This window comes from Cherax quadricarinatus, chromosome 26, assembly GCF_038502225.1.
Source record: "Cherax quadricarinatus isolate ZL_2023a chromosome 26, ASM3850222v1, whole genome shotgun sequence".
NCBI classification, from domain to species: Eukaryota; Metazoa; Arthropoda; class Malacostraca; order Decapoda; family Parastacidae; genus Cherax; species Cherax quadricarinatus.
The window spans coordinates 8526050-8538704 of NC_091317.1; the positions used below are offsets into that span (position 1 = coordinate 8526050).

Below are 12655 nucleotides of genomic sequence, written 5' to 3' on the forward strand. Positions count from 1 at the left end.
GCCTCCAGCCTTCTCCTCGCTGCAACATTCATCACCCATGCTTCACACCCATATAAGAGTGTTGGTAAAACTATACTCTAATACATTCCCCTCTTTGCCTCCAAGGACAAAGTTCTTTGTCTCCACAGACTCCTAAGTGCACCACTCACCCTTTTCCCCTCATCAATTCTATGATTCACCTCATCCTTCATAGACCCATCCGCTGACATGTCCACTCCCAAATATCTGAATACATTCACCTCCTCCATACTCTCTCCCTCCAATCTGATATCCAATCTTTCATCACCTAATATTTTTGTTATCCTCATAACTTTACTCTTTCCTGTATTCACTTTTAATTTTCTTCTTTTGCACACCCTACCAAATTCATCCACCAATCTCTGCAACTTCTCTTCAGAATCTCCCAAGAGCACAGTGTCATCAGCAAAGAGCAACTGTGACAACTCCCACTTTATGTGTGATTCTTTATCTTTTAACTCCACGCCTCTTGCCAAGACCCTCGCATTTACTTCTCTTACAACCCCATCTATAAATATATTAAACAACCACGGTGACATCACACATCCTTGTCTAAGGCCTACTTTTACTGGGAAATAATTTCCCTCTTTCCTATGTACTCTAACTTGAGCCTTACTATCCTCGTAAAAACTCTTCACTGCTTTCAGTAACCTACCTCCTACACCATACACCTGCAACATCTGCCACATTGCCCCCCTATCCACCCTGTCATACGACTTTTCCAAATCCATAAATGCCACAAAGACCTCTTTAGCCTTATCTAAATACTGTTCACTTATATGTTTCACTGTAAACACCTGGTCCACACATGCCCTACCTTTCCTAAAGCCTCCTTGTTCATCTGCTATCCTATTCTCAGTCTTACTTTTAATTCTTTCAATAATAACTCTACCATACACTTTACCAGGTATACTCAACAGACTTATCCCCCTATAATTTTTGCACTCTCTTTTGTCCCCTTTGCCTTTATACAAAGGAACTATGCATGCTCTCTGCCAATCCCTAGGTACCTTACTCTCTTCCATACATTTATTAAATAATTGCTCCAACCACTCCAAAACTATATCCCCACCTGCTTTTAACATTTATATCTTTATCCCATGAATCCCAGCTGCCTTACCCCCTTTCATTTTACCTACTGCCTCACGAACTTCCCCCACACTCACAACTGGCTCTTCCTCACTCCTACAAGATGTTATTCCTCCTTGCCCTATACACGAAATCACAGCTTCCCTATCTTCATCAACATTTAACAATTCCTCAAAATATTCCCTCCATCTTCCCAATACCTCTAACTCTCCATTTAATAACTCTCCTCTCCTATTTTTAACTGACAAATCCATTTGTTCTCTAGGCTTTCTTAACTTGTTAATCTCACTCCAAAACTTTTTCTTATTTTCAACAAAATTTGTTGATAACATCTCACCCACTCTCTCATTTGCTCTCTTTTTACATTGCTTCACCACTCTCTTAACCTCTCTCTTTTTCTCCATATACTCTTCCCTCCTTGCATCACTTCTACTTTGTAAAAATTTCTCATATGCTAACTTTTTCTCCCTTACTACTCTTTTTACATCATCATTCCACCAATCGCTCCTCTTCCCTCCCGCACCCACTTTCCTGTGACCACAAACTTCTGCTGAAGCATATATGTGAACAGTATTTAGATAAAGGTAGGGAAGTTTTTATTGCATTTATGGATTTAGAAAAGGCATATGATAGTGGATAGGGGAGCAATGTGGCAGATGTTGCAAGTATATGGAATAGGTGGTAAGTTACGAAATGCTGTAAAGAGTTTTTATGAGGATAGTGAGTCTCAGGTTAGGGTGTGTAGAAGAGAGGGAGACTACTTCTCGGTTAAAGTAGGTCTTAGACAGGGATGTGTAATGTCACCATGGTTGTTCAATATATTTATAGATGGGATCGTAAAAGAAGTAAATGCTAGGGTGTTCGGGAGAGGGGTGTGATTAAATTATGGGAAATCAAATACAAAATGGGAATTGACAGTTACTTTTTGCTGATGATACTGTGCTTATGGGAGATTCTAAAGAAAAATTGCAAAGGTTAGTGGATGAGTTTGGGAGTGTGTGAAAAGGTAGAAAGTTGAAAGTGAACATAGAAAAGAGTAAGGTGATGAGGGTATCAAATGATTTAGATAAAGAAAAATTGGATATCAAATTGGGGAGGAGGAGTATGGAAGAAGTGAATGTTTTCAGATACTTGGGAGTTGACGTGTCGGCGGATGGATTTATGAAGGATGAGGTTAATCATAGAATTGATGAAGGAAAAAAGGTGAGTGGTGTGTTGAGGTATATGTGGAATCAAAAAATGTTATATATGGAGGCAAAGAAGGGAATGTATGAAAGTATAGTAGTTCCAACACTCTTATATGGGTGAAGATTGGGTTGTGAATGCAGCAGTGAGGAGGCAGTTGGAGGCAGTGGAGATGTCCTGTCTAAGGGCAATGTGTGGTGTAAATATTATGCAGGAAATTCGGAGTGTGGAAATTAGGAGAAGGTGTCGAGTAAAGAAAAGTATTAGTCAGAGGGCTGAAGAGGGGTTGTTGAGGTGGTTTGGTCATTTAGAGAGAATGGATCAAAGTAGAATGGCATGGAGAGCATTTAAATCTGTAGGAGAAGGAAGGCGGGGTACGGGTCGTCCTCGAAAAGGTTGGAAGGAATGGGTAAGGGAGGTTTTGTGGGTGAGGGGCTTGGACTTCCAGCAGGCGTGCATGAGCGTGTTCGATAGGAGTGAATGGAGACGAATGGTATTTGGGACCTGACGATCTGTTGGAGTGTGAGCAGGGTAATATTTAGTGAAGGGATTCAGGGAAACTGGTTATTTTTATATAGCCGGACGTGACTCCTGGAAATGGGAAGTACAATGCCTGCACTCTAAAGGAGGGGTTTTGGGATACATGTATTAGCAGTTTGGAGGAATATGTTGTGTATCTTTATACGTATATGCTTCTAAACTGTTGTGTTCTGAGCACCTCTGCAAAACAGTGATTATGTGTGAATGAGATGAAAGTGTTGAATGATGATGAAAGTATTTTCTTTTTGGGGATTTTCTTTCTTTTTGGGTCACTCTGCCTTGGTGGGAGATGGCCGACTTGTTGAAAAAAAAAAAAAAATATCAGATGTATAAATAGGTTGAGTGCAATAAGCAATTTTTTTTTTCAGTTACAAGAAGCATTACAACACCTTTTGAATGAATCTGTGTTGGGAGACAATGAAAGTAACTACCAGATATATTTGCGGCTCTTATATCGGACAAAACAGTTGACAAACCTTGTTGTAGCTGCTCAGAAAATGGCTACAATTTTCCCAACATATTATCCTCTAGAATGGATCTGCCGTATGTACGTTGAAATGACTGCCACTCCAAATAATGAAGGTAAGGCTGCTTAAATGTTTTAATTGTAAACTCTTTGTTGTATAAAAATACAGCCGCTCCTCACTTAGTGATGTACTCGTTTACTGACGACTCGGACTTACAACGGGTTCTCTGACCAGTGTGCATACCTAAATAATGTATATTACAAGTGATTTCCTCTATTCTGTTTATTACAATATACAGTACACTACTGTATAATACCATCTTATTGGAGTGAGGAAGAACTAGTGAGTGTGGGGGAAGTGCGTGGGGCAGTGAGTAGAATGAAAGGGGTAAAGCAGCTGGGATTGATAGGATAAAGATAGAAATGTTAAAAGCAGATGGGGATATAGTTTTAGAGTGGTTAGTGTTTTCATTTAATGAATGTATGGAAGAGGGTTAGGTACCTAGGGATTGGCAGAGAGCATGCATAGTTCCTTTGTATGAAGGCAAAGGGGACAGAAGAGAATGTAAAAATTATAGGGGAATAAGTCTGTTGAGTATACCTGGTAACGTGCATGGTAGTTATTATTGATAGAATTATATGTAAGACGGAGAGCAGGATAGCGGATGAACAAGGAGGCTTTAGGAAAGGTAGGGGGTATGTAGACAAAGTGTTTGCAGTGAAACACATAGGTGAACAGTATTTACATAAGGATAAAGAGGTTTTTGTGGCATTTATGGATTTGGAAAATGTATATGATAGGGTCGATAGGGGGACAATGTGGCAGATGTGGCAAATGTATGTAATAGGAGGTAGGTTATTGAAAGCGTTGAAGAGTTTTTATGAGGATAGTGAGGCTCAGGTTAGAGTATGTAGGCGAGAAGGGGATTATTTTCCAGTAAAAGTAGGCCTTAGACAGGGATGTGTGATGTTACCATGGTTGTTTAATATACTTATAGATGGAATAGTAAGAGAAGTGAATGTTCGGGTGTGGGGTTAAAAGAGGTGTGAGTACAAGAGGTGTGGGGTTAAAAGATAAAGAATCTAACACAAAGTGGGAGTTGTCACAGTTGCTCTTTGCTGATAACACTGTGATTTTGGGAGATTCTGAAGAGAAGTTGCAGAGGTTGGTTGATGAGTTTGGTAGGGTATGTAAAAGAAGGAAGGTGATGAGGATAACAAAAAAAAATAGATAATGGAAGATTGGATATCAGATTGGAGGGAGAGAGTATGGAGGAGGTGAACGTGTTCAGTTACATATTTGGGAGCGGACTTGTTAGCAGATGGGTCAATGAAGGATGAGGTGAATCATGGAATTGACGAAGGGAAAAAGGTGAGTGGTGCACTGAGGAGTCTGTGGAGACAAAGAACTCTATCCATGAAAGCGAAGAGGAGAATGTATAAGTGTATAGTTATACCAACGCTCTTGTATGGGTGTGAGGCATGGGTTGTGAATGTTGCAACAAGGATAAGGCTGGTGGCAGTGGAGATGTCATGTCTGAGGGCAATGTGTGGTGTGAATATAATGCAGAGAATCCATAGTTTGGAGATTAGAAGGTGTGGGATTACCAAAACTATTATGCAGAGGGCTGAGGAGGGGTTATTGAGATGGTTTGGACATGTAGAGAGGATGGAATGAAATAGAATGACTTCGAGAGTATACAGTTCTGTAGTGGAGGGAAGCTGGGGTAGGGGTTGGCTTAGGAAAGGTTGGAGGGAGGGGATGAAGGAGGTTTTTGTGTGCGAGGGGCTTGGACTTCCAGCAAGTGTGTATGAGGGTGTTAGACAGGAGTGAATGGAGACAAATAGTTTTTAGGATGACGTGCTGTTGGAGTGTAAGCAAGGTAACATTTATGAATGGATTCAGGGAAACCGGCAGGCTGGACTTGAATCCTGGAGATGGCAAGTGCAGTGTCTGCACTCTGAAGGAGGGGTGTTATTGTTACAGTTTTAAAATTGTAGTGTGAGCATGCCTCTTGCAAGACAGGGATGGAGTGAATGATGATGAAAGTTTTTCTTTTTCGGGCCACCCTGCCTTGGTGGGAAACGGCCGATGTGTTAATAAAAAAAAATATTTGTAATATGTACTGTATGAATTTTGAAAAATATACTAAAAATGTTATAAATTGTGCAAAGGTGACATTAAAACAATATCAGAGATGGTTGACACAAACCCACTACCATTATAGTATGCTCCTTGCTTTGCGACGAATTTGTTTACCAATGTGTTCTTAGGAACGGAACTCTGTCGTTAAGTGAGGAGAGGCTGTAAAAAAAATTATATACTCTACAGTAATTCTGATTATCCATATGAAGATCATATTTTTCTTTCTAATATATAGAGTACCTTTCATATTTCTCAGCCATGAGTGTATATTTCTAAGCCATAAAAATATATCTGAATTTCTGTCTGCATTAAGTTTGACAATTTTTTATTTTTTAATAACACATTGGCTGTCTCCCACCAAGTCAGGGTGGCCTGAAAAAGAAAAACTTTCATCATCAGTCACTCCATCACTGTCTTGCCAGAGGTGCACTTACACTACAGTTATAAAACTGCAACATTAACCCCCCTCCTCCTGGAAGTCCAAGCCCCTCGCACACGAAACCTCCTTTATCCCTCCCTCCAACCTTCCCTAGGCCGACTCCTACCTCGCCTTCCCTCCACTAGAGATATATACATTTTCAAAGTCATTCTATTTTGTTCCATCCTCTCTACATGTCCAAACCCACTTAAACAACCCCTCCTCAGCCCTCTGGATAATAGTTTTGGTTATCCCACACCTCCGCCTAATTTCCAAACTACGAACTGTGCATTATATTCACACCACACATTGCCCTCAGACATGACATCTCCTCTGCCTCCAGCCTTCTCTTTCTTGTAACATTCACCACCCATGTTTTACAGACATATAAGAGCATTGGTATAACTCTACTCTCATACATTCTCCTCTTTGCTTCCATGGACAAAGTTCTTTGTCTCCACAGACTCCTAAGTGCACCACTCACCTTTTTTCCCTCATTAATTCTATGATTCACCTCATCTTTCATAGATTCATCTACTGACAGGTCCACTCCCAAATATCTGAATACATTCACCTCCTCTATGTTCTCTCCCTTCAGTCTGATAACCAATTTTTCATTAACTAAATTTTTTATTATCCTCATCACCTTACTGTTTCCTATATTCACTTTTAATTTTCTTCTTTTACATACCCTACCAAACTCATCCACCAACCTCTGCAACTTGTCTTCATAATCTCCCTAAAGCACAGTGTCATCAGCAAAGAGCAACTGTGACAACTCCCACTTTGTGTTAGATTCTTTATCTTTTAATCCCACACCTCTTGCCAACACCCGAGCATTCACTTCTCTTACAACCCCATCTGTAAATGTATTGAACAGCCATGGTGACATCACATCCTTGTCTTAGTCCTACTTTTACTGGGAAATAATCTTCTCTTCTACATACTCTAACCTGAGCCTCACTATTCTCATAAAAACTTTTCACTACTTTCACTAACCTACCTCCTATTTCGTACATTTACAACGTCTGCCTCATTGCTTCCCTATATCCCCCGTCATATGCCTTTTCCAAATCCATAAATGCCACAAAAACCTTTTTACCTTTAATTAAATATTGTTCTATATGTTTCACTGTTAACACTTGGTCTTCACACCCCTACCTTTCCTAAAGCCTCTTTGTTCATCTGCTATTCTACTCTCTGTCTTAGTCTTAATTATTTCAATAATAACTCTGCCATACACTTTACCAGATATACTCAACAGACCACTTCTTCTTCTTTCAACAAACTGGCTGTATCCCACTAAGGCAGGGTGGTCCAAAAAGAAAAACGAAAGTTTCTCTCTTTAAATTTAGTAATTTATACAGGAGAAGGGGTTACTATCCCCTTGCTCCAGGCATTTTAGTCACCTTATACAACATGCATGGCTTACAGAGGAAGAATTCTGTTCCACTTCCCCATGGAGATAAGAGGAAATAAGCAAGAACAAGACCTAGCAAGAAAATATGTGTAGAAGAAAACCCAGGTGTGTTTATATATACCTGTACATGTATGTGTAGTGTGACCTAAGTGTAAGTAGAAGTAGCAAGACATTCCTGAAATCTTCCATGTTTATGAGACAGAGAAAAGACACCAGCAATCCTACCATCATGTAAAACAAGTACAGGCTTCTGTTTTACACTCTCTTGGCAGGACGGTAGTACTTCCCCGGGCAGTTGCTTTCTACCAACCTACTACCTAGAACTCAACAGACTTCTTTCAACACACCGGCCGTATTCCACTGAGGTGGGGTGGCCTAAAAGGAGAAACAAAAGTTTCTCCTTTTACATTCAGTAATATATACAGGAGAAGGGGTTAATTGCCCCTTGTGAAGTGCATTGCTTTTGGAGGAAGAATTCTGTTCCACTTTCCCATGAAGATTAGTGGAAATAAACAAGAGCAAGAACTAGTAAGAAAAATAGAAAAAACCAAGAAGGGTCTTTATATATATATGCTTGACCATGCATGTGTAGCGTGGAAAAATAAACACTTAAGCAGTATAATGTGATTGTTTATTGACAACGTTTTGCCCACGCAGTGGGCTTTATCAAGTCACAAACAGATCTGCATGGGCAAAACGTTGTCAATAAAGGATCACATTTTACTGCTTAAGTATATATATCCATTATGTCAGTATTTTATACCATTCATTTCCATGTGTAGTGTGACCCTAATGTAAGTAGAAGTAGCAAGACCTACTTGAAATCTTGCATGTTTGAGACAGAAAAAAGACACCAGCAATCCTACCATCACTCAACAGACTTATTCCCCTATAATTTTTGCTGTTTCTTTTGTCCCCTTTGCCTTTATGAAAAGGAACTGTGCATGGTCTTTGTCAGTCCCTAGGTACCTTACCCTCTTCCATACTTTTATTAAATAACAGCAGTAACCACTCCAAAACTATATCCTCACCTACTTTTAACATTTCTGTCATTATCCCATCAATCCCTGCTGCCTTACCCCCTTTCATTCTTCCTACTGCCTCGTGAACTTCCCCCATACTCACAAGTGGCTCTTCCCTCTCCTACAAAATTTTTTTCCTTTTTGCTGTATACATGAAATCACAGCTTCCCCATCTTCATTAACATTTAACAATTCCTCAAAATATTCTTTCCATCTTCCCGATACCTCTTAACTCTCCATTTAATAACTGTCCTCTCCTATTTTTAACTATCAAATCCATTTGTTCCCTAGGCTTCCTCAACCTATTTATCTCACTCCAAAACTTTTTCTTATTTTCAACAAAATTTGTTGATAACATCTCACCCACTCTCATTTGCTCTCTTTTTACATTGCTTCACCACTCTTTTTCTCTCCATATACTCCTCCCTCCTTGCATCACTTCTACTTGTCAACACCTCTCATATGCTAACACTACATTCTTAAACCTACCCCATACATCTTCGACCCCTTTGCGTATACTCTCACTAGCCCATCTGTTGTCCAATAGTCGTTTATATCTTGCCCTATCTGCCTCCTCCTTTAGTTTATAAACCTTCACCTCTCTCTTACTTGCTGCTTCTATTTTCTTTGTATCCCATCTACCTTTTACTCTCACTGTAGCTACTGCTAAAAAGTGATCTGATATATATGTGGCTCCTCTATAAATATGTACATCCTGAAGTCTACTCAACAGTCTTTTATCTACCAATACGTAGTCCAACAAACTACTGTCATTATGCCCTTCATCATATTTTGTATACATATTTATCCTCTTTTTCTTAAAATATGTATTATCTATAACTAAACCCCTTTCTATACAAAGTTCAATCAAAGGGCCCCCATTATCATTTACACCTGGCTCCCCAAACTTACCTACCACACCCTCTCTAAATGTTTCTCCTACTTTAGCATTTAGGTCCCCTACCACAATTACTCTCTCACTTGGTTCAAAGGTTCTTATACATTTGCTTAACATCTCCCAAAATCTCTCTCTCCTGTACTCCTCTCTTCTCCAGGTGCATACACACTTATTATGACCCACTTTTTGCATCCAACCCTTATTTTAATCCACATAATCCTTGAATTTACACATTTATATCCCCTCTTCTCCTTCCATAACTGTTCCTTCAACATTATTGCTACCCCTTCCTTAGCTCTAACTCTCTCAGCTACTCCTGACTTAATCCCATTTGTTTCTCCCCACTGAAACTCGCCTACCCCTTTCAGCTTTTTGCTTAGGGCCAGGACATCCAACTTCTTTTCATTCCTAACATTAGCAATCATCTCTTTCTTATTATCTGCACTACATCCACACACATTCAAGCATCCCAGTTTTATAAAGTTTTTCTTCTTCATTTTTTTAGTAAATGTATACAGGAGAAGGGATTACTAGTCCATTGCTCCCGGCATTTTTGTCTCCTCATATGACACACATGGCTTACGGAGGAAAGATTCTTTTCCACTTCTCTATGGACAATAGAGGAAATAAAGAAGAACAAGAGTTATTAAGAAAAATAAGAAAAAACCTTGATGTGTGTGTGTATGTATATATATATATGCATGTATATGCCTGTGTAGTGTGACCTAAGCGTAAGTAGAAGTAGCAAGATATGCCTGTTATCCAGTGTGTTTATGAGACATGTACTTGTAGAAATAAAGATGTTGTTATTATTATTATATTAGTATTCTAAAATTGTGGCAAGTTCTTATTTTGCTTTGTAGAGATCTGTAAATAATCATTGATTCTATAATTATTCTTGTCGTCTTATTTTTTCACCAAATGCATGGCTTTTTGTGTATAATCATGTTATTCATGTGTTTAGCTTACATGTGCGTGGTAAAGATTAATCAAGCACTGAAGATTTAAAAAAAATTTGTTTGGTGTTTGGGAGTTGTGGATGTTTATGTATAGTAGGTTATCAGTGGGTGAGGTAGCAACTCCTTTACATAACCATCCCTCTTTCCTCCCTCCCAATCCAGGCATAAAGTCACCTTCACTCAGGGAGGGCACTAGAATTTCTATTCTGAGGGCTTTGGGGTGTCTATCTGGTTGTAAGGTAGGGTAGAAGACTTCTTTTAAAGTACCTTTGTTATCATTACTGTTTTTGACTCAAGAAATCGTAATGACACGATTGCAAATAAACCATACCCCCGGCCGGGATTGAACCCGCGGTCATAGAGTCATGTTGACGGCAGTGAAGGGACTTGAGCTAGAGTTCGTCACGGCCACGCTAGCTGGAGATTCGTCTGTAAAAACTTGCATTTGTGGTCACAGAGTGCCTGTGCTAACTTTCCTATGGTGTAGAAATATACCTAGTTGGATGAATCTTATTGTGGCTAGCTGGTCTAGTGGCTAACGCGACGGGCTGGAGTTTTGAGACTCTATGACCGCGGGTTCAATCCCGGCCGGGGGTATGGTTTGATTACTGTTTTTATTTGGGTAGCTTTTAGGGGGCTGATGTAATTTTTGAGAAGGCTGAAGACCCCCGAAGCCCCATTAGTGTCTCCAATTCTGTCATATTGCAGTATGTCCAGGCACTTTTTTTTTAAAGCACACTAGCTGTCTCCCATCAAAGTGCGTATAGTGACCCGAATTGAATAAGGAAACACTCCCCATCATTCATTCAGTAGTTATCCTGCTAAACTATAACATATCTTTCCCTCCTTCAGAGTTCAGGCACCGAACTTCTCACCTCCAGTACTCTATTCTGGCTAACTGGTTTCCCTAAATCCCTTGATAAATGGTACCTTGCTTACACCCCAACAGCAAATCCCTTAAACCTGTTATCTTGATTCACCCCAATCTATATGCTCCAACATGCCAGCTAGATGCTCAGGTCCCTTCCAGTTAAAAATCTCTGTCACATCTTCCCTCCAACACTTCATGGGATGACCTTGTGCTTCCTTCCTTTCACCTCGGATTTATATACACTGATGGTCATCCTATTCTGTGTCATCATCTCTAAATGTCGAAAGCCTTGAAGGGGCCCTTAGTGTACAGCAGTATTCCAGCCTAGAGGGTAACAGCGATTTGAAGAGTGTCATCGTGGGCTTGGCATCCCTAGTTTTGAAGGCTCTCAACAACCCCTTCTCTGCCCTCTGAATAATCCTTTCATAACTCCCACACCATCTTCTAATTTCTACACTCCAAATTCTTTTTGTATAATATTCACATAAATCATTGGTCTCATGATATTGCCACTGCATCTAGCTGCCTCCTTATGCATTATATCCTCATCATAATGGTGAGTGGTTTGGGAAAGGGGGTGGAGTGCTTGACGTGGGGTGTGATATGGGAGGGGAAATTCAGTGTGGGAGTGGTGTGAGGGAGGGGGGGGCATAGTATATTTTAGGGTGGAGTTCAGTGGGAAGGTGGTATAGTGTGGGTTTGGTGTGGGTTGTGAAGCACAGTGGGGAGTTGAGTATTTGTTTTTTTGTGAAATACAGCCACAGGGTTGATTATAATGGGGCTGGTGTACAGTGGAGGAGGAGTTAGAGCAAATGTAAAGTGTATCAGGGAATAGGAGAGAGGGAATGGTAGGAAGAGGAAGGAAAGGAAAAAGAGAATGACTTAATTGAGTACTGTACATGGTTTTAAAGTTCTTCGTTAAAAAATGCATAATATTAGATATGATGCATTGTAACTCTGTGTCTTGAGGAAAATGGGTTACAAGTTCCAAACAATTGACTTATAAGCAAGTACCAGGAATTTGTTTGTCATAAGTAATAGGCTTACTGTAAAATAAATTACATCTACTATGTGAACATTCATATGTTCACATAGTGCTGTTTTAGAATTTGAGCAAATATAATGAATGGAAATTTCAGATGAGTTCCCATTGAGCAAAGAAGACATCAGTGAATATGTAACCAAACTCTTGAGGCTGAACAAGGCATCACCTTGGGGTAACCTTGCACAAGGAATTATTTACTTGCTAGATGACCACCATGTCGAGGCTAAGGCACACCTTAGAGTAGGTAAGTTTTATTTAAAGATTTTTTATTTTTAGTTGTTTAATTTATTTTTAAGGTGTCACTTGGGGTAACCAGAAAAAAAAAATAATACTACACTGACTTGTGTATTTAATTAAATTATTCAGTAATACCTCTTGAGCTTTTTTCCTGACAATTTTTAAACACGCTGAATGATAATGCAAGATTATTACTGGAGAGATTTAATGAAGAGCATTTTATAGGTCAGCAACTTCTACATAGTTATAGTGTGCTATATATGCTAAATATTAAAAAAAAAAAATCTTAAAAACACTGCCCATCTTCCAAGACAGGGTGACCCAAAAAAGAAACACTTTAA

The 12655-nt window shown here is 39.5% G+C and overlaps 1 protein-coding gene across 1 annotated transcript in view; it reads left to right on the forward strand.

Moving 5' to 3' along the window:
• LOC128691606 (superkiller complex protein 3) overlaps positions 1-12655 on the forward strand; it is a 288629-nt gene that overhangs the window by 55327 nt on the left and 220647 nt on the right. The window contains exons 6-7 of the mRNA XM_070088954.1: positions 3201-3414; positions 12172-12321. Coding sequence (XP_069945055.1) covers positions 3201-3414; positions 12172-12321 — 364 coding nt within the window. The remainder of the gene's footprint in view (positions 1-3200; positions 3415-12171; positions 12322-12655) is intronic.